The sequence below is a fragment of the Canis lupus genome, chromosome 37 (genome assembly GCF_003254725.2).
Source record: "Canis lupus dingo isolate Sandy chromosome 37, ASM325472v2, whole genome shotgun sequence".
NCBI lineage: Eukaryota > Metazoa > Chordata > Mammalia > Carnivora > Canidae > Canis > Canis lupus.
In genome coordinates this window covers 7,351,506-7,369,247 of record NC_064279.1, presented here as the reverse complement: position 1 = coordinate 7,369,247, position 17,742 = coordinate 7,351,506, and the positions used below count along the sequence as shown (strand labels likewise).

The following is a 17,742-nucleotide window of genomic DNA, read 5'->3' as shown; positions in this document are numbered from 1 at the left end:
AGAATTCTCTGCAGGTTACTTAAAACACTGGAAAACCCTAAACCATCTTAAATCACCAAATAAAGATTAACCACTCATTTATGTATTTTTATTTGCTCATTTCTGTATCAATACACTAAAACTAAATTTTAGAGACACTGGATATCATTAGTTTGGATACCATTAGTTTATTATAAAAGAGAGACATGAAAATTATTTACATGATGCAAGATTTCACAACTTCACTGGAATGGGCAGCTTCGCTTCATGCCGTTTTAAGAAAGAATGATTTCAGTCCACATACTTTCCGAGAATGTCACCATCTCTAAATAAGAAATAATCCTGCAGACAGAGAAAACCATTACTTAAGAAAACTAGTAACAAATACTTAACTTTTAAGAAGAAATAAATATGAAATTTACACACCTTGTCATCTAGGACTACTTTGGTGCCTCCATATTCTGGGAGAAGAACTTTATCTCCAACTTTCACACTAACTGGTTGAATCTCTCCACCCTTAAAAAAATAAGGATGTTTATTAGTAGAACTTAGTTCACCAAATATTCACACCTTTTATTAATTAAACATGCTCACTCAAATCAACTGCTAAAAAAAGGATTTGGTGGCCAAGGGACACGCTTTATCCTTTTACTGTAGTTCTTTGCTCAAGAACAGCACTGTTATAATTACACTTCGAAACAAGGCATACAGGGATGCTTAAACTAAAACCTAACTTCAGAGTACAGTTTAAAGAGTTCTATTGGAAAAGCTAAGGTAAGCTAACTTTTTGGTTAAATATTAACATAACCTCCAGACTACACAAGATCTGTTTTTGAAACTGCATATGTGGTGGTCATGTTTAACTTCTTCCAATACACAAAAATTCAAGAAGTATTGCCAGAATTTGGAACATATACTTATTTTATGATTCAATTTCCTTTCCATCAAAGTACAGATTTGGGCAGCCCAGGTAGCTCAGCGGGTTTAGCGCCGCCTTCAGCCCAGGGCATGATCCTGGGGTCCCAGGATCGAGGCCCATGTCGGGCTCCCAGCATGGAGCCTGCTTCTCCCTCTGCCTTTCTCTCTGTCTCACGAATAAATGGAAAAAAAAAAAAAAAAAGTATAGATTTAAGAGACTGCAGCATAGCGCCCCTGCCCCAAAACCTTCCTGGTCCTGACTCCAGGATACACCTCCTTGCTAGAACTTTCTTTCTTACAGACAACTAGAACAATACAATTAATCTATCTGACCCCAAGGCATTTGTGTATCGTGTCCGACTTGGGAGGTCTGAGGTCTAAGCAATCAACTGGAGAATGCCTGTAAAGCTAGGTCCAACCTGTTCCTTTCATAAGCACACCCACTAAGGCCAAAAAGAGTTAAAAGATTAAGGCAATTACGATGTTAGAGGTCAAACCTAGAGTTTAAATTTTCCCCAACTTGTAAAAGCACCCACGGATCATCTTAAATACGGTTTTTTGGTTTATCAAAGACTTAGAATTTGAAGAAAAGGCCGATCATACTCGGCCACCAAATGGTTAACTACTTTTAATAATCGAGATTTCCTTTTTTTCCCCCTCCACTCCACATAAAAACGGTTCAACGTTAGCCCCACTTACCTTTCCTTTGGAACCCGATCCAACAGCCACTACTGTTGCTTGCAACACTTTCCCTTGAGATTTTTCTGGTAGCATGATACCTCCTTTGGTTACAGTTTCAGCTGCACTCCTTTCGACTAAAACCCGGTCAAAGAGGGGAAGAAACTTCCTAAACGCCTGCCCTGCCTGTAAGAGAGGAAATGTGACATCAAATTTGAAACAGCAGTAGTTATTCGATTACATTCTCAGCGTTACTCGTCAAAAAAGCACGTGCGTGGCTTTCAAAGTTAACGCCAAGGCTCAGATTCGCTTAAAGGAAAAAAAAAAAACAACACGCCACTTGAGTGTTTTGCTCTCATGAGTCTAATTTCCCGTTCTACAGCCGTTAGGGGTGGTTGCTGCTGCTGTGCTCAGCCCTCGAACGAGCTTTAAGGGCAACCTTGGTTGACTTCAAGGTCAAAGATTTTCCTTCCTTGGGTTTCTCCGGGACATTTCTGCAAAAGCCATCAAGACGCGCGCCTGCAGCCGGGCTTCCGCAGCTGCTGCGCGGGCAGAGGCCCCGCGGGAGGCGCGCGTCCGTCCCCGGCCCGGGCTGCAGGCGAGCCGGGCTCCCGCGTGCGGGGCTCCCGCGTGCAGGGCCCAGGCGCCGGCGAGGGGCGGTGGGCCCGGCCTCCGCGCGGCCCCTGCAGCTGAGCCCCTTGGGGCCCCCTCCCCTCCCCGCACGGCTGCCCCCGCGCTTCGGGGAGGGCCGGCCGCCAGCCCCCGCGGGCCTCACCATGCCTCCGGCCGCCGCAGTCCCACTCGCTCTGGAGCCGCCGCCGCCGCCGCCGCCAGGAGACCCGCAGTCCGACCCCCAGGCCACGTGAACGTGGGAAAAGGCCGCCCGGCGCGCATGCGCGCTCGCTCCCGCGCCCCGCCCCTCCCCGCAGGAGAGGGTGGCCGCGCCAGCGCGCGCTGCGATTGGCCCCCGGCCCCGCGCGCCGGCCGCTGACGCGGGGACGCCCAGGCGGAAGGAAAGGGGACTTCTTTCTAGGCCTTTCCAGGCCGCCCGCGGAGGTGTAAGTACTACCTCCTCGCCCCTCTCCCGGAAATGACGCGCCGTGAACCTTGACCCCCCCCAGAGAGCGCCGCGCTTCCCGGAACGTTCTGGAACCCAGCGCAGCCCGGGAACTAGCCTAAGCCGGCCGGAGGGGCTGAGCCCGCCGGCCCGGCCCTGCCGCGGGTAGCGAGGGGCGGGGCTGGCGCGGGGCGCGTGCCGATTGCCGGGCCCGGGCGGGCGGGCAGGGCTGGGAGGCGCCGGCGCGCGCGGGGCCGCGGGGCGGGGGGAGGGCGGCGGAGGGAGGGGACACTGGCTCTTTGCCGTGCGCGCCGCGCGCTCTGCCCCTCAGTCGCCGCCGCCGGCCTGCCTCGCCGCCCGCACGCTCCGCCGCCGACCCGCAGGTACCCGCGCCCGCGCCCCGGAGCGCCCCCCCCCCTCCCGCGGTCTGAGAGGGCGGCGGGCGGGCGGGCGAGGGCCGGGGCTCCCGGGGCGCGCAGCCCCCGCCGCCGGGCCAGGCCTCACGGGGTCCGGCGCTGCCGTCACGTGCGGCCCGCACTGCTCCCGGGCAGGGCGCCGCGGGCGGGCTGGCCCCGGGGTGGGGGTCGGGAGCGTGCTCGGCGGGCCCGCCCCTGCCGCCCCCGCCGCCCCCGCCGTCCCCGCCGCCCCCGCCGTCCCCCGGGCCGCCCGCAGGGCGCCGCGCTGCTGGGTGGTCGCCGCCGCCGCCAACGCCGCCGCCGCCGCCACCGCGGGCCCCGCGCACACCGTGACCTTGCGGAGGGCGTCCTGAGGGGAAGACACGTGGGCCGGGCCCCCAGCGTGGCGGCCCCGGGCTGCTCCGGCCGCAGAGGCCCGGAGCCGTCGCCCGGAGCCGCATCTTACTGAGCACATTTTTGTACCTTCAGGAACGGGTTTTTTTTTTTTTCCCTCCTCCCTCGAGCGCCCATGCCTTTGCTGCAGACTTGGGTTTTCGGGAGCGCGTTCTCTCTACGCTGTTGAAGCGGTAAAAGGTTCACTCGGTTCTCGCGGCCGCGGGGAAGGCGATGGGCGTGCTCTGCGCGTCGGCGGGGTGGCGCGCGCTCGGCCTCACGTGGCGCCGGCGCAGGTGCCCGCTGTTCCCCGGGGGCAGGCCGTGCGGCGACCCGGGGTGCCGCTGCTGTGGGAGTACTGCTGACCTGGTGCTTTCCGTCCCTCCGCAGAAATGCTTCGATTACCCGCAGTGCTCCGCCACGTCAGGCCAGTGTCCAGAGCCCTGGCTCCTCATCTCACTCGGGCCTATGCCAAGGATGTAAAATTCGGTGCCGATGCCCGAGCCTTAATGCTTCAAGGTGTAGATCTCCTAGCCGATGCCGTAGCCGTTACTATGGGGCCAAAGGTATCAGTGTTTTTTGTTTTGTTGGAATTGACAGTATCGTGAGTTCAGGAGTAGAAATTTAATTATGTCAGAGAGTCCCACCGAGCTGTTGAGCAGTAAGTACTTGCGTGTCCGTTGTTCACTCATTTATAATCGGTAGGACTTATCTAGATACTGGGACAGCTCTCTGATTCGGGTCTGTAACATGTAATAAATTCAGGAGCCTAGATTTAGGTTAAGCTACTAGTATTTTCTTGATGAAAATTGCCTTACCTGTATTTGTTTTAATGACTTACGGATCCTGGGCTCCTCGTGCAGTCTGAGGAAGGTATTGCAATCAGAACCGCGTACTGACGATAAAAGCCTCTGGAAGCAATAAAGTTGTCCTTAACATTAAAAAAAAAAACTCCAATAAATACGTAAGAGTTCCCAATTACTGCTTACTCTTTTCTTTTACGTAGATAACAATGGTCTTAAAACCGTTTCTTTAAAATTTGCGAAACTCTTTCCTACAACGTCTGATGTAATGGACTGGTAACTCACAGCTCAAAGTGGATTTGAAAATGGGAGGTAGAATTAATCTTGCCTGCCTACTTAAGGTTTGGGTTTTTCCCTGGCGGTTCATACCATTGGTGGAAGTACTGTAATGAAGATTTGTCTCATTTAATATGAAGAGGGTATTGAGTGAAAGGGTAACCCGTTTTGAGGAGACCTTTGAAGGTGATGCACAAATGGAGTGATGCTTGATTGCAGGTTGACAGATCCAATATCAGAGTATTGATACATATTGTATAAAATGTGGCATTTGTATGCCTCCCAAGTAGCAGCTTTGGTTCAGATCCAGAAGCTGCCAATACTGTTTGCACCATGATTTGAGATTTAACATTGAATCAGCCCCTGAAAGAGTGAACTGTACTTGCCTTGCTTTTGGTATTTTATTTAGTAGCTAAATTTTGAAGCCTCTTTTCTTATTATTTTCATAGATAGCAGGCACTGGACAAAACTTAATTATGAATCATGTGAAGGATATTCTGAAATTTCATTATGAGCTACCAGGTTGTTTGGTTTTCTGTGTGTGTGTATGTTTTAATGAGATGACAATTTTAGTCTCTGGGATTTTTATCTTCCATAAAACCCTCAATGCATGGTTATGCATTTGGCAACAGAAAAAGTCATTTTGTTAGTAAGCTAGGAACACTGATGGATTTGCCTTTGAGATTCTTGCACATTTAATAAAAGCGACAACTTGTGTTGAGGCTTTCAAGTAATTAAAAACTGTTCATTGTGTTTCAAGCTAAATGCACTCAGGTATGTGATTCTGTCACTTTTTTTCCTCTAATTATAGGGAAGAACAGTGATTATTGAGCAGAGTTGGGGAAGTCCCAAAGTAACAAAGGATGGTGTGACCGTGGCAAAGTCAATTGACTTAAAAGACAAATATAAAAATATTGGCGCTAAACTTGTTCAAGATGTTGCCAATAACACAAACGAAGAGGCTGGGGATGGCACCACTACTGCTACTGTCTTGGCACGCTCTATTGCCAAGGAAGGCTTCGAGAAGATTAGCAAAGGTGCTAATCCTGTGGAAATCAGGAGAGGTAGGAAAGTCTCTTCATTGTTGCCAGTGTTTTGAAGTGTCTTAAAGTTAAGTCTTGTTTCTCCTCTCTCAAAAAAAAAGTCTTAAATTGAGTTTTCCTTTGGCAAATAGCAATTAGATGCCTGCCTTATGCGATGGGTACTATGCTAGTTTTTTGGTTTTTTTTTTTAAGATTTATTTATTCATGAGGGACAGAGACATAGGCGGAGGGAGAAGCAGTCTCCCTGCAAGGGAGCCTGATGTGGGACTCGATCCTGGGACTCCAGGATCACACCCTGGGCTGAAGGCAGATGCTCAACCATTGAGCCACCCAGGCGTCCCTGGATTTTTTCTTTAAGTTATATTTCTCAAAATAAAGGGAAGAGCCAGAACTAATCCTACTCGTTGAACAAAATTGGGTTCTCATAAATCCATGTTGTGATCCTATTGACTGTTAAAGCAAATTTTTTGATTATATATTAAATGAGAAAATTTTGGATAATTAAAAGCTGTAGGGGCATAACCCTGTCATAGAGTTGAGGGAAGTGTTAGGTGACCCTGTTGGAAACCTGCAACATGATGGATTGTCAATAGCTTACATAGAATGAGTTGAATGGTGAAATTCTTGAAATTATGCTCTTGGTATTTTTCCTTTAGTCCAGTTTTCAAAATAATTTTGGCTTGTGAGTCTTCACTTACTAACGTTCCTGTTTTGGTGCGTGCCATTCAACTCCATGCAATTAGGAAAAGTGCTGGCATAGATGCATTATATAGGCCATTAACATTAAAACATTTAACACGGATTGAAATTTAAAAAAAAATTTTTTTTTTAAACATTTTTATTTATTTATGACAGTCACAGAGAGAGAGAGAGAGGCAGGGACATAGGCAGAGGGAGAAGCAGGCTCCATGCACCGAGAGCCCGACATGGGATTCGATCCCGGGTCTCCAGGATCGCGCCCTGGACCAAAGGCAGGCGCCAAACCGCTGCGCCACCCAGGGATCCCTGGATTGAAATTTTTACTTGGTGTGGAGCCCTGAGAGAATAAGCTTTGTAATGGCATTTATTCTTGAATAAGGTGTGATGTTAGCTGTTGATGCTGTAATTGCTGAACTTAAGAAGCAGTCTAAACCCGTGACAACCCCTGAAGAAATTGCACAGGTAAGGATTTTTCATATTTTATGATAAATGTGATTTTATTCCATAATCCTATACCAGTGTCAGAATAATGATATCACCCAGTCACTTGACATGGAAAGCATTTCTTCTTCCTGCTTAAAAAACATCTGAAAATAATGCAGTGACCATAACTAGAGTCTTAGTGGTCACTTTAATTTTACATGGCTGTGAGTAAAACTCATTTGTTTGTATGGAAGATGTTCTTCAGCCATTTGTCAAAAGGTGCATAATTTTTGTCATGTTAGAATATTGCCACTTTTTCCAAGAAGGGGGGATATTCTCCCTTTTTTTAAAAAAAAAGAATGATATGTTTATTTTATTTCTTTTAAAAATAATGTAGCCAAATGGTAAGTTTAAAAATAATTGTTAGATCTCTTAGAACACATCTGCTTGTCCATAGGTTCCCCCTGCCCCAATATATCAGTTTTGAAGTTACTAGGAAAAGGGAGGGGAGCTGACTGAGGATGCTGGCCTTATCTTTGTAACTTGGAAGAGTAACTTGATTGTTTTAGGTTGCTACGATTTCTGCGAATGGAGACAAAGAAATTGGCAACATCATTTCTGATGCAATGAAAAAGGTTGGAAGAAAGGGTGTCATCACAGTAAAGGTAAGTGTTTTTAATGATAGCTTGAGATGAGTTGTCTGATCAAAACAGTTTTCAAATAGAAAAATTGATGTGTTTCATGCTTGATTCCTTTATGCATGTTTTAGCATTCACATAGACTAGAGTATTTCCTGAATTGTGTGTGAATTTTTTATTTTATTTTATTTTATTTTATTTTATTTTATTTTATTTTATTTTTTATAAACTTTATCACTTTATTTTATTTTTTTTAAATTTTTATTTATTTATGATAGTCACACAGAGAGAGAGAGAGGCAGAGGCACAGGCAGAGGGAGAAGCAGGCTCCATGCACCGGGAGCCCGATGTGGGATTCGATCCCGGGTCTCCAGAATAGTGCCCTGGGCCAAAGGCAGGCGCTAAACCGCTGCGCCACCCAGGGATCCCTGTGTGAATTTTTTAACCTTCCCTGTGAGGGAGGAATCCGTTGTAACTTAAGTAATACTATTCTTCTAGATGTAAAAATTTAAAAATGCATTTTTGAAATTTTTGCAAAATTGCAGTTTGATCCCCTAGGGTATTTGCATACTTACACGCCTGGATCCCTTGTGATCAGTGCGGTCTCCTAATCTGGTCTATAATTACAACTTTTTGTGTTTCTGTAATGAAATTCATACAGCTAATTGATTTTTATAGGATGGAAAAACACTGAATGATGAATTGGAAATTATTGAAGGCATGAAGTTTGATCGAGGCTATATTTCTCCATACTTTATTAATACGTCGAAAGGTAAGAACAAGTCAGTAAATGAAATTTAAAAAAATATACAGGTTGCCATGGGTCACACTGTAAGCATTAATCAGGTCATACTTCTAAAAGATAAACTTAGGTATCCCAAAAGTTATTGTAAATGAGAAATGAAGGGGAAAACATGAACTCAGTCACTTGAGATGTACTAAAACTTTGGTTTCTAGTTTTTTCACTTAACTAAATTGCAGTTATTTTCAGGATATTGTTATAATGTCTTAAATTGGTTTGAAATGTTTATTTTTGCAGGTCAGAAATGTGAATTCCAAGATGCCTATGTTCTATTGAGTGAAAAGAAGATTTCTAGTGTCCAGTCCATTGTACCTGCTCTTGAAATTGCCAATGCTCACCGTAAGCCCTTGGTCATAATTGCTGAAGATGTTGATGGAGAAGCTCTGAGTACACTTGTTTTAAATAGGTAATAGGCTTTCGTATTTGGTTTACATTTCCAGATGAAAGGAAGTTTTTTTATATTGGTGTTTGAAATCCTCTTTTTGTACCCCCACATTGCACCACTTGTGTTAGCATATATACAGGTATGCTTTGTGAGCTCTGTTAAAATGGTTTGTTCTTTTTGAATGAGTTCTGTTTGAAAGTCCTTAATATTTTGTGCAAGTTTTTCATAAGACAGCCTAATTTTGAATGTGATACCTATTTTTTAATTATAACTATTGGTTTTTTTCAATTTTAGGTCAAAACGTATTTAGTTACATAATCTGTTAAAATTTTAAGGGTGGCTCAATGGTTGACTGTCTTTGGCTCAGACTGTGATCCCGAGGTCCTGAGATCAAATCCTGCATCAGGCTCCCCACAGGGAGCCTGCTTCTCCCTCTGCTGAGAGGGAGAGGGTCTCTGCCTCTGTGTGTCTCATGAATAAAGCAAATCTCAAAACTTTTTTTTTAAGTTTTTTTTTTTTTTTTAATTTACGATAGTCAGAGAGAGAGAGAGAGAGAGAGGCAGAGACATAGGCAGAGGGAGAAGCAGGCTCTGTGCACTGGGAGCTCGACATGGGATTCGATCCCGGGTCTCCAGGATTGTGCCCTGAGCCAAAGGCAGGCGCTGAACCGCTGCGCCACCCAGGGATCCCAAAACTTTTTTTTTTTTTTTTAAGAGTTTATTTATTTATTCATGAGGCACAGAGAGAGGGAGAAGTAGGCTCCATGCAGGGAGCCCGATGTGGGACTCGATCCTGGGACCACAGGATCAGCCCTGGGCTGAAGGTAGGCGCTCAGCTGCTGAGCCACCCAGACATCCCATCAAAGGACATTTTAATTAATGGTCTGAAATAGAGAATTTGACATTCAATCTAAGATAAAGTCTCTTCGCTTAATTTTTTAAACTATAATATATGATTTTTTACTTTACGACTAGTAGCTCCTGCTATAAAAGTGTTAGGGCCTTACTGTGGTGCATGGCTGTCTCCGTCAGAAGAGCATGTGACTCTTGATCTTGATTTGATTGTGAGTTCGAGTCCCACATGGGTGTGGAGATTAAATTTTAAGAAAGAATATTAGAACGTTTTTAAAATACATATTCTTCCTATTCCTAGAATTGAGGTATATTAGAAGTAATAATTTTTTTTGAAGATTATATTTATTCAGGAGAGACACAGGCAGAGGGAGAAGCAGGCTCCATGCAGGGAGCCCGATGTGGGACTTGATCTCGGGACTCCAGGATCACGCCCTGGGCTGAAGGCAGCACTAAACCGCTGAGCCCCCTGGGCTGCTCTAGAAGTAATAATTTTCCAATTGTAATGGAAATGGACAAATGAAATAGTTATATGGGAGAGTGCATACCTTGACACAAAAGCTCCGAATGAGTTGACTTATCCTTGAATGTTTGTTAGCTTGGATTTGCTTTTTGGGTTATGAAAAGCTTTATGAGATTGTGGGATTTTAAGTCAAAATAAATTAAAAAAAAAATAGACCTCCAGAGTTTCATTGAGCCATCTACTGGTGTCTGTAGCTTTGGATGGCTGATTGATTTGGCATACTATGTTTATCTGTCCCTCTGATTTTTATTTGGCCCTTTAATAAAATAGACCAACTCTGTCTTTAACAGTTTAAATACTCCTTTTTCACACAGTGTGGTCTCAAGTGGACATTCCTTTGATTATATATTCCAGATATTCATTACATGATAAAATCGCAGGTGAACTTAATGCTATTTATCAGCAACACTTATATATGTAAAGGAACTGAATTAAGAACACTGCTCAAACTTCAGTAGTAACTTGATCCATTACTAAATAGAACAAATAGGGTATAGTTATCACTGTAGTTAACTTAAAAGTTTTTTGTTTATGTTAGCATTTATTTCCTGGGTTCAGTTTAACCGTAAGGTCAACAATTTTTGACAAAGGTAATGGCAAATATGGATGAATGGAAAGTTGCTCTTTCATGTCTTAATTTGACTAAAAGTTGGTAGGAAGCAAAAAATTGTAAAGTGTGGTTTCCAGGGGTGCCTGGGTGGCTTAGTCAGTTATATGTCTGCTTTCAGCTCAGATCATGGTCCTCGGGGGTCCTGGGATTGAGCCCCATGTTGGGTGCCTCACCCCCCCACCCCCATTCATGTGCTCGCTTTCTTTTTTTAAAGAGATTTGATTTATTTATTCATGAGAGAGAGAGGCAGAGACATAGGCAGAGAGGGGAAGCAGGCTCCTTGCAAGGAGCCTGATGTGGGACTCAATCCCAGGACCCCGGGATCACACCATGAGCCACCGAGCCACCCAGGCGTCCCATCACTCTTTCAAATAAATAAAACCTTTTTTAAAAAAAGTGTGGTTTCCTAAGTAATCTTAGTACTAAGAACTTTAATTAACTTTAAATCTCATTCTTATTGTTCTTAACAGGCTAAAAGTCGGTCTTCAGGTTGTGGCAGTCAAAGCTCCAGGTTTTGGTGACAATAGAAAGAACCAGCTTAAAGATATGGCTATTGCTACTGGTGGTGCAGTAAGTAAAATATATGTGATGTTGGTTTACTGAATGTTATATACTTCCAGGCCTAAAATTTATAGGTAGATTTTAGGTTTTTCACAATCATTTATTATTAACTATTCATTTTTGTTTCTGTTGGATGTTTTCGAGGTAAAGGTTTGATTAAATGTGCCCAGGTCCCTTCTCTAACTTGCTATGAGTCTAGCCCAAGAATAGGATTATTTGACTAATCTGTGTTCAATACAATAGAAAAGACATAGGACTTAATTGTTTAGGTCTAAGGTCTAGTCCTGGTTCCACCAAAAGTGTGACCTCAGGGGAATTGAGTTTATACTTTTCTGAAATAAAGCTAATTAATTCTGATTGAGGATTAAGTGAGAAGTGGGAAATGCAGTGAAAAACCTGATCAAGTCTTCTCTGGACTAGACGTTGTCTTGAAATTTCACATTTCAAAGAAATACAGTATTCTAAGATGTTTATCTCCTCAAAAAACCCACCTGATGTATTACTGATAAACTTGGTATAATGAAAAACCAAGCTGCAACGGGTTCATTTTTAAATATTTTTGTAGGTGTTTGGGGAAGAAGGGTTGACTCTAAATCTCGAAGATGTTCAGCCTCATGACTTAGGAAAAGTTGGAGAGGTCATTGTGACCAAAGATGATGCCATGCTTTTAAAAGGAAAAGGTGACAAGGCTCAAATTGAAAAACGTATTCAAGAAATCATTGAGCAGTTAGATATCACAACTAGTGAATACGAAAAGGAAAAGCTGAATGAGCGTCTGGCAAAACTCTCAGATGGAGTAGCTGTGTTGAAGGTAAGATTCATTGTTGTAAATGAGTTTCTTGGGTTCTGAACCCAAGAATGATTTTGTTTCTGTGGTACTCTCCAATAGTGCCGTGTAACCAAAAGGTTTTGGGAAATAACTTTGTCATGGAGATATATATTATATAAAATTTTTTTGGAATACTCCCCTTAAAGCCAGAAGTGAACTTGGTATTGCTAAGGAAAAAGGTGTTTTGTTAATGATAGTGTGTTGGACTGATGTGAGACACTGCACTGACCCTATTAGCTCTTTAATCATGCAGTCACTTTTAACAAATAGGCGACCTTTTTTTTACATGTTTTTAAGTGAACTCCGTGCTTTTCAGTGACTCTTGCCAGTCAGCATCTTGAATGGGCAAAACCCATACTAACTGGAATTCTTTTAATCATTAGGTTGGTGGGACAAGTGATGTTGAAGTGAATGAAAAGAAAGACCGAGTTACAGATGCCCTCAATGCCACAAGAGCTGCTGTTGAAGAAGGCATTGTTCTGGGAGGAGGTTGTGCCCTGCTTCGGTGCATTCCAGCCTTGGATTCAATAACTCCAGCTAATGAAGATCAAAGAATTGGTAAAATTGCCTTTCATGAGTTGATTTGCAACCTGATTTTAGTCTTTCAGAATGCAGTTGCCCATTAAATAGAACAATAAACCACAAAGATTCCAGAATAACATTAGAAGAGCACTGATAATTAGAAAATAAATGAAAGATGCAGTCATGTCCAGGGGGAATGATTTGACCTGTGGACAAATAGAATTTTAATTTTTACAAAAGAATGAAACTGGGGATGCCTGGGGAGGCTCAGCGGTTGGGCATCTGCCTTTGGGTCAGGGTGTGATCCAGGTCGACTGGGGATCCAGTTGCGCATGGGACTCCCTGCAGGAGGCCTGCATCTCCCTCTGCCTGTGTTTCTGCCTTTGTCTCTCATGAATAAGTAAAATCTTAAAAAAAAGAAAAAAAGAAACTATAATTTGCTAAACTTTATCTTTAGGTATCGAAATTATTAAGAGAACACTCAAAATTCCTGCAATGACCATTGCTAAGAATGCAGGTGTTGAAGGATCATTGATAGTTGAGAAAATTATGCAGAGTTCCTCAGAAGTTGGTTATGATGCTATGCTTGGAGATTTTGTGAATATGGTGGAAAAAGGAATCATTGATCCAACTAAGGTAAATAGTTGATCATTTTCTAAAAGTCTTGTTCATTTTTCACTAAGGAAAAAGGTAATATATTTATCAAACTTCTTTCTTAGGTGGTAAGAACTGCTTTATTGGATGCTGCTGGAGTGGCCTCTCTGTTAACCACGGCAGAAGTTGTAGTCACCGAAATTCCTAAAGAAGAGAAGGACCCAGGAATGGGTGGAATGGGTGGAATGGGAGGTGGTATGGGAGGCGGCATGTTCTGATTCCTAGAATAGTGCTTTACCATTCTTAATGAACTGTGAGAGGAAGCTCAAGGCTGTGTTCCTCAACCATAACTTCAGAGAAGTCAGTTCAAGGAAATGACTGAAGAAAAGGCTGGCTGATGTTTAAGAAAATCGCTATAACCATCAGTTACTGGTTTCAGTTGACAACATATAATGGTTTACTGCTGTCATTGTCCATGCCTACAGATAATTTATTTTGTATTTTTGAATAAAAAGACATTTGTACATTCCTGATAACTGAGTGCAAGAGCCATGTACCAATGTACTGCTTTCAACTTAAATCACTGAGGCATTTTTACTACTATTCTGTTAAAATCAGGATTTTAGTGTTTGCCATCACCAGATGAAAAGTTAAGCAGCCTTTCTGTGGAGAGTAAGAATAATTGTGTACAAAGTAGAAAAATATCCAATTATGTGACAACCTTTGTGTAATAAAAATTTGTTTAAAGTTAATTGTGTTAGCCTTTCCATGATCTAGAAGATAAATGAAAGCCAGTGGATGGAGGGGTAGAGTTTGGCACAAGTGTGTAAAACATTATTCTACCTGGAGTAGTCTCCTGTTTCTCTTTGCTAAAGACGATTATATTACAACATAGGTAATGGGAAGTTCCTGTGGGGACAGTATTTTGTGTGTTGAGGTCTTTGTCCCTTCTTATGGAGGTTATAATTCCTGCTTCAAAGCCTCCACATAATAAGAAATGGGTTCCTGGAACACCTGTCTGGCTCAGTTGGAAGAGCATGGGACTTGATCTTGGGTTTGTGAGTTTGAACCCCACACTGCATGTAGAGATTATAAGAAAAAAAATGGGTTCCTGTTAGGTGAGAAGGGAAGAGTTTGTAGTAGGAGTGTACTAAGTGGAAAGGAGAGAGGTGTGCCTTTCAAGCATCATTAGTAGTGGGGAAGGGCATCCTTACTTGATAGGCCTGGCCTGATCCAGTATCTTTACCTTTATTAAGAATTTAAGGCAGGGGCAGCCCGGGTGGCTCAGCGGTTTAGCGCCGCCTTCAGCCCAGCGCTTGATCCTGGAGACCCCGGATCGATGGAAATGTGGCTTTTTTAAATTTTTGTGTGTGTGTGGCTTATTTTTAAAACTGGCTGAATGCATGTTTGGGGCAAAATGAGTTTTAAAACATAACTTTGTTTTCTAGATTTACTACATTATAAATTGAAAGCACAAGATCATGTTTAACATCTACATTCTTGCTTTCACCTGTGCCAAAGGACCTAGTCTGCTGCTCAGTTTGGCCTTGGGGCTGCCGTTTTAGAGACTGGGATAAGCTACGGTTTAAGGCAAATGCCCTTGGTATGCAAAGCTCAGACAAAAGGAAAAATAATCACAGATCAAAAGCCAGTCACTTGAAATTTGCACCTAGAACTACCTGTGCTTTGCCCAGGTTAGAAACAGAATGACAACAGATTAAAGGGGACTAAATAAAAGGCATTTTAAGTAAGCAAGACATGCCTAGAATATAGTTTTGCCTGTAGAAGTAGCAAAAGGCAAAGCAATATCAAACGTTAGAGAAAGGGTTTATATAGTTAATTACCTTAAAGGCCAAGCTAAGTGATTATAAGAAAAGGTAAGAGATGAAAAACACCTGGACTTTAAAAGATTAGAGCACGGCCAGCCTAAAGACACGAGCAGAGGAAAAAATTAGTGTTCTGTGCTAGACACTGAACTAAATACTTGGTTTAAGTCCGGAACCTTGGATTAGGGACTCCTTACTAAACCTATGCCACACGAAGTAAATAGGCTGAAAGGTTAAGTAGCTTATACAAAGTCTCCGAGCTATTAGGTGGTAAACCTCCGATGGGAGCTGGGTATGAAGAGCTTACGTTCTTAGACCGAAGAGCCAGGCTGGAATGAACCCCTAAGCCAGGATCTAGGCAGTCGTAAACCCCCTTGAAAGCGGTAGCCAGAGACGTCCATACATTAGGAACCCAACTCTATCTTCTATCCATCACTTACCTTCCAGAATGCCGGTAGCTAGCCAGCATTTCTACTCCCGTATTTCTCTAGGACTAGAGAGAATCATGTAGTAAAACAAAGACTTCTGATTCTGAGAGTCCCTCCGATGAAAAGGGTGGCTCCCCCGATCGCTGTACAGTGAAATTCCGCAGCCAATACACTCGTCCCTTGCTTTCAAATATTCATGGACAAACCACCATTAAACAAGCCTCAACATGAAGAATAGCAAAACCAAAAGGGATCTAGGAGAAACTTCTTTTTTTAGAGATTTTATTCATGAGAGACACCGAGCGAAAGGTAGGGACACAGGGAGAGGGAGAAGCAGGCTCCCTGCAGGGAGCCCGATGCGGGACTCAATCCCAGGACTCTGGGATCTCATGCCCTGGGCCAAAGGCAGACACTCAACCACTAAGCCACCCAGGCATCCCTAAATCATAGTATCTTAAAGATGAGATCCTGCTGCCATAAACCAAGGAAGCTAACAAAAAGGAACAATTAGAAAACATTATTGGAAATTAACTAAAACTATGACAAAGGACCTGGAAAATAGAACTGAAATCTAACAGGTGGAACAGGCCTTTCACGAAGATGGCGCCGAAGGCGAAGAAGGAAGCCCCTGCCCCTCCCAAAGCTGAAGCCAAAGCAAAGGCTTTGAAAGCTAAGAAAGCGGTGCTGAAAGGCGTGCACAGTCACAAAAAAAAAGAGGATCCGCACGTCACCTACATTCCGACGACCAAAGACCCTGCGTCTCGGAAGGCGGCCCAAATATCCTCGAAAGAGCGCCCCCAGGAGAAACCAGCTTGATCACTCTGCCATCATCAAGTTCCCCTTAACTACTGAGTCAGCCATGAAGAAAATAGAAGACAACAGCACACTTGCGTTCATCGTGGATGTCAAGGCCAATAAGCACCAGATCAAACAGGCTGTGAAGAAGCTCTATGACATTGATGTGGCCAAGGTCAACACCTTGATCAGGCCTGATGGAGAGAAGAAAGCATATGTTCGACTGGCTCCTGACTATGATGCTTTGGATGTTGCCAACAAAATTGGGATCATCTAAACGGAGTCCAGCCAGCTATAAATCTAAATATAAATTTTTTCACCATGAAAAAAAAAAGGTGGAACAAAAACATGGAAAATAGGAAAAACTAGATTTAATATGAGGGAGGTCGAATGTCTAGTTAGGAATACCTGAATGATGGACCCAGAGAATACGGAGAGGAGATTCCTCAGGGTTCAAGTAACTGAGTCTAAATGAAAGGCCCATAATTAGGACCAGGCAAGGGGCATAGGAGCATGCAATTTCAGACTACCCAGGATAGGTAAAGAGTCGATTTTAAAAGCTTCCAGAGGGATGCCTGGGTGGCTCAGCAGTTGAGCGGCTGCCTTCAGCTCAGGGCGTGATCCCAGGCCCTGGGATCGAGTCCTATATCGGGCTTCCTGCATGGAGCCTGCTTCTCCCTCTGCCTGTGTCTCTGCCTTTCTGTGTCCCTCATGAATAAATAAAATCTTAAAAAAAAATAAAAGCTTCCAGAGACCAAAAAAATGGACGCTACACAAAGCCCTGGGATTAACAACGGTGTAAGGTTTTTCAAGAATAGCATGTGACGCCAGGATACAATGAAATCAGAGCTTCAAACTGGGATAAGAGGAGGGAGGATATTAACTAATGTAGAGTTCTAAGGTCAAGTACTGTTTTTTTTTTTGTTTTTAAAGATTTTATTTATTCATGAGAGACACAGAGAGAGAGAGGCAGAGACAAAGGCAGAGGGAGAAGCAGGCTCCATGCAGGGAGCCGGATGTGGGACTTGATCCCAGGACTCCAGATCACGCCCTGGGCCAAAGGCAGACAATGAACCACCCAGGCGTCCCTGTACTCAAGTATTGTATATAAAACAGTGATATAGGGGATCCCTGGGTGGCGCAGCGGTTTGGCGCCTGCCTTTGGCCCAGGGCGCGATCCTGGAGACCCGGGATCGAATCCCACATCGGGCTCCCGGTGCATGGAGCCTGCTTCTCCCTCTGCCTGTGTCTCTGCCTCTCTCTCTCTCTCTGTGACTATCATGAATAAATAAATAAAATCTTTAAAAAAAAAAAAAAAAAAAACAGTGATATATTCAGACACTCAGGGATTCTAAAAATTTAGCTACCACTTGACTTCTCTCAAGAAATCACTAAAGGATTTCCCCTGCATTTTTAAAGTAAATTAAAAATAGGAGGCCAGGGCACCTGGTGGCTCAGTGGTCCACAGGCTCAGGGCCTACAGAGTGTTGCACTAGATAAAGCAAAGAGGATAGATACTGGAGCCAGAATGCCTGGGTATATTGTATCCTGCCTGTTCTGACCACAGTTAGGGAACATCAAGAGTTAGATGGATGGCTAGGATCAAGGCAATATTTGTATTTTTCTGGGCTCCCTCACCAAAATACCATCTACATACTTTCATAATAGTGAGTTAGATCCCAACCACTAAGTTAGATTCTGAACCTGAAAGTTT

At 43.7% G+C, this 17,742-nt stretch overlaps 2 protein-coding genes and 1 pseudogene across 8 annotated transcripts in view; 2 read left to right on the top strand and 1 right to left on the bottom strand.

Moving 5' to 3' along the window:
• Window positions 1-3,643, bottom strand: part of LOC112656727 (10 kDa heat shock protein, mitochondrial) — a 43,220-nt gene extending 39,577 nt beyond the window's left edge. Inside the window, exons 1-4 of one of the 3 annotated variants that reach the window (XM_025442145.3) lie at window positions 3,511-3,643; window positions 1,597-1,761; window positions 406-495; window positions 67-321 (exon numbers count right to left, since the gene is read on the bottom strand). In XM_025442145.3, coding sequence (XP_025297930.1) covers window positions 271-321; window positions 406-495; window positions 1,597-1,761; window positions 3,511-3,558 — 354 coding nt within the window. In that variant the 5' untranslated portion in view covers window positions 3,559-3,643 and the 3' untranslated portion in view covers window positions 67-270. Of the gene's footprint in view, window positions 1-66; window positions 322-405; window positions 496-1,596; window positions 1,762-2,350; window positions 2,509-3,510 lie in introns of those variants that run through there. The other 2 variants (XM_049106565.1, XM_025442146.3) reach the window with 2 other exon arrangements.
• Window positions 2,550-13,731, top strand: HSPD1 (heat shock protein family D (Hsp60) member 1). Of its 5 annotated transcripts, none has more exons than XM_035710799.2 (12): window positions 2,550-2,633; window positions 3,811-3,986; window positions 5,311-5,563; window positions 6,621-6,703; window positions 7,234-7,329; window positions 7,981-8,074; window positions 8,342-8,510; window positions 10,944-11,043; window positions 11,600-11,845; window positions 12,247-12,421; window positions 12,843-13,021; window positions 13,105-13,731. In XM_035710799.2, the coding sequence occupies exons 2-12, from the start codon at window positions 3,813-3,815 to the stop codon at window positions 13,255-13,257; spliced, it is 1,722 nt and encodes a 573-aa protein (XP_035566692.1). In that variant the 5' UTR covers window positions 2,550-2,633; window positions 3,811-3,812; the 3' UTR covers window positions 13,258-13,731. The 5 variants fall into 5 exon arrangements, with proteins under 5 accessions (XP_035566692.1, XP_025297926.1, XP_025297925.1 ...); XM_025442141.3 differs by lacking the exon at window positions 2,550-2,633 and adding an exon at window positions 2,652-2,797; XM_025442140.3 differs by lacking the exon at window positions 2,550-2,633 and adding an exon at window positions 2,892-3,015.
• A 2,059-nt stretch (window positions 13,732-15,790) lies between these two features.
• On the top strand, window positions 15,791-16,333 carry LOC118353464 (60S ribosomal protein L23a-like; annotated as a pseudogene).
• The last annotated feature ends 1,409 nt before the right edge of the window (window positions 16,334-17,742 follow it).

What these genes read in the sequence shown, in the direction of transcription:
- HSPD1 (XM_035710799.2), top strand. Translation starts at nt 3,813, where the DNA reads ATGCTTCGATTACCCGCAGTGCTCCGCCACGTCAGGCCAGTGTCCAGA. An exon ending in TCCTGTGGAAATCAGGAGAG is followed by an intron (nt 5,564 to 6,620) that starts GTAGGAAAGTCT and finishes TTCTTGAATAAG; the next exon opens with GTGTGATGTTAGCTGTTGAT. An exon ending in CTATTGCTACTGGTGGTGCA is followed by an intron (nt 11,044 to 11,599) that starts GTAAGTAAAATA and finishes ATATTTTTGTAG; the next exon opens with GTGTTTGGGGAAGAAGGGTT.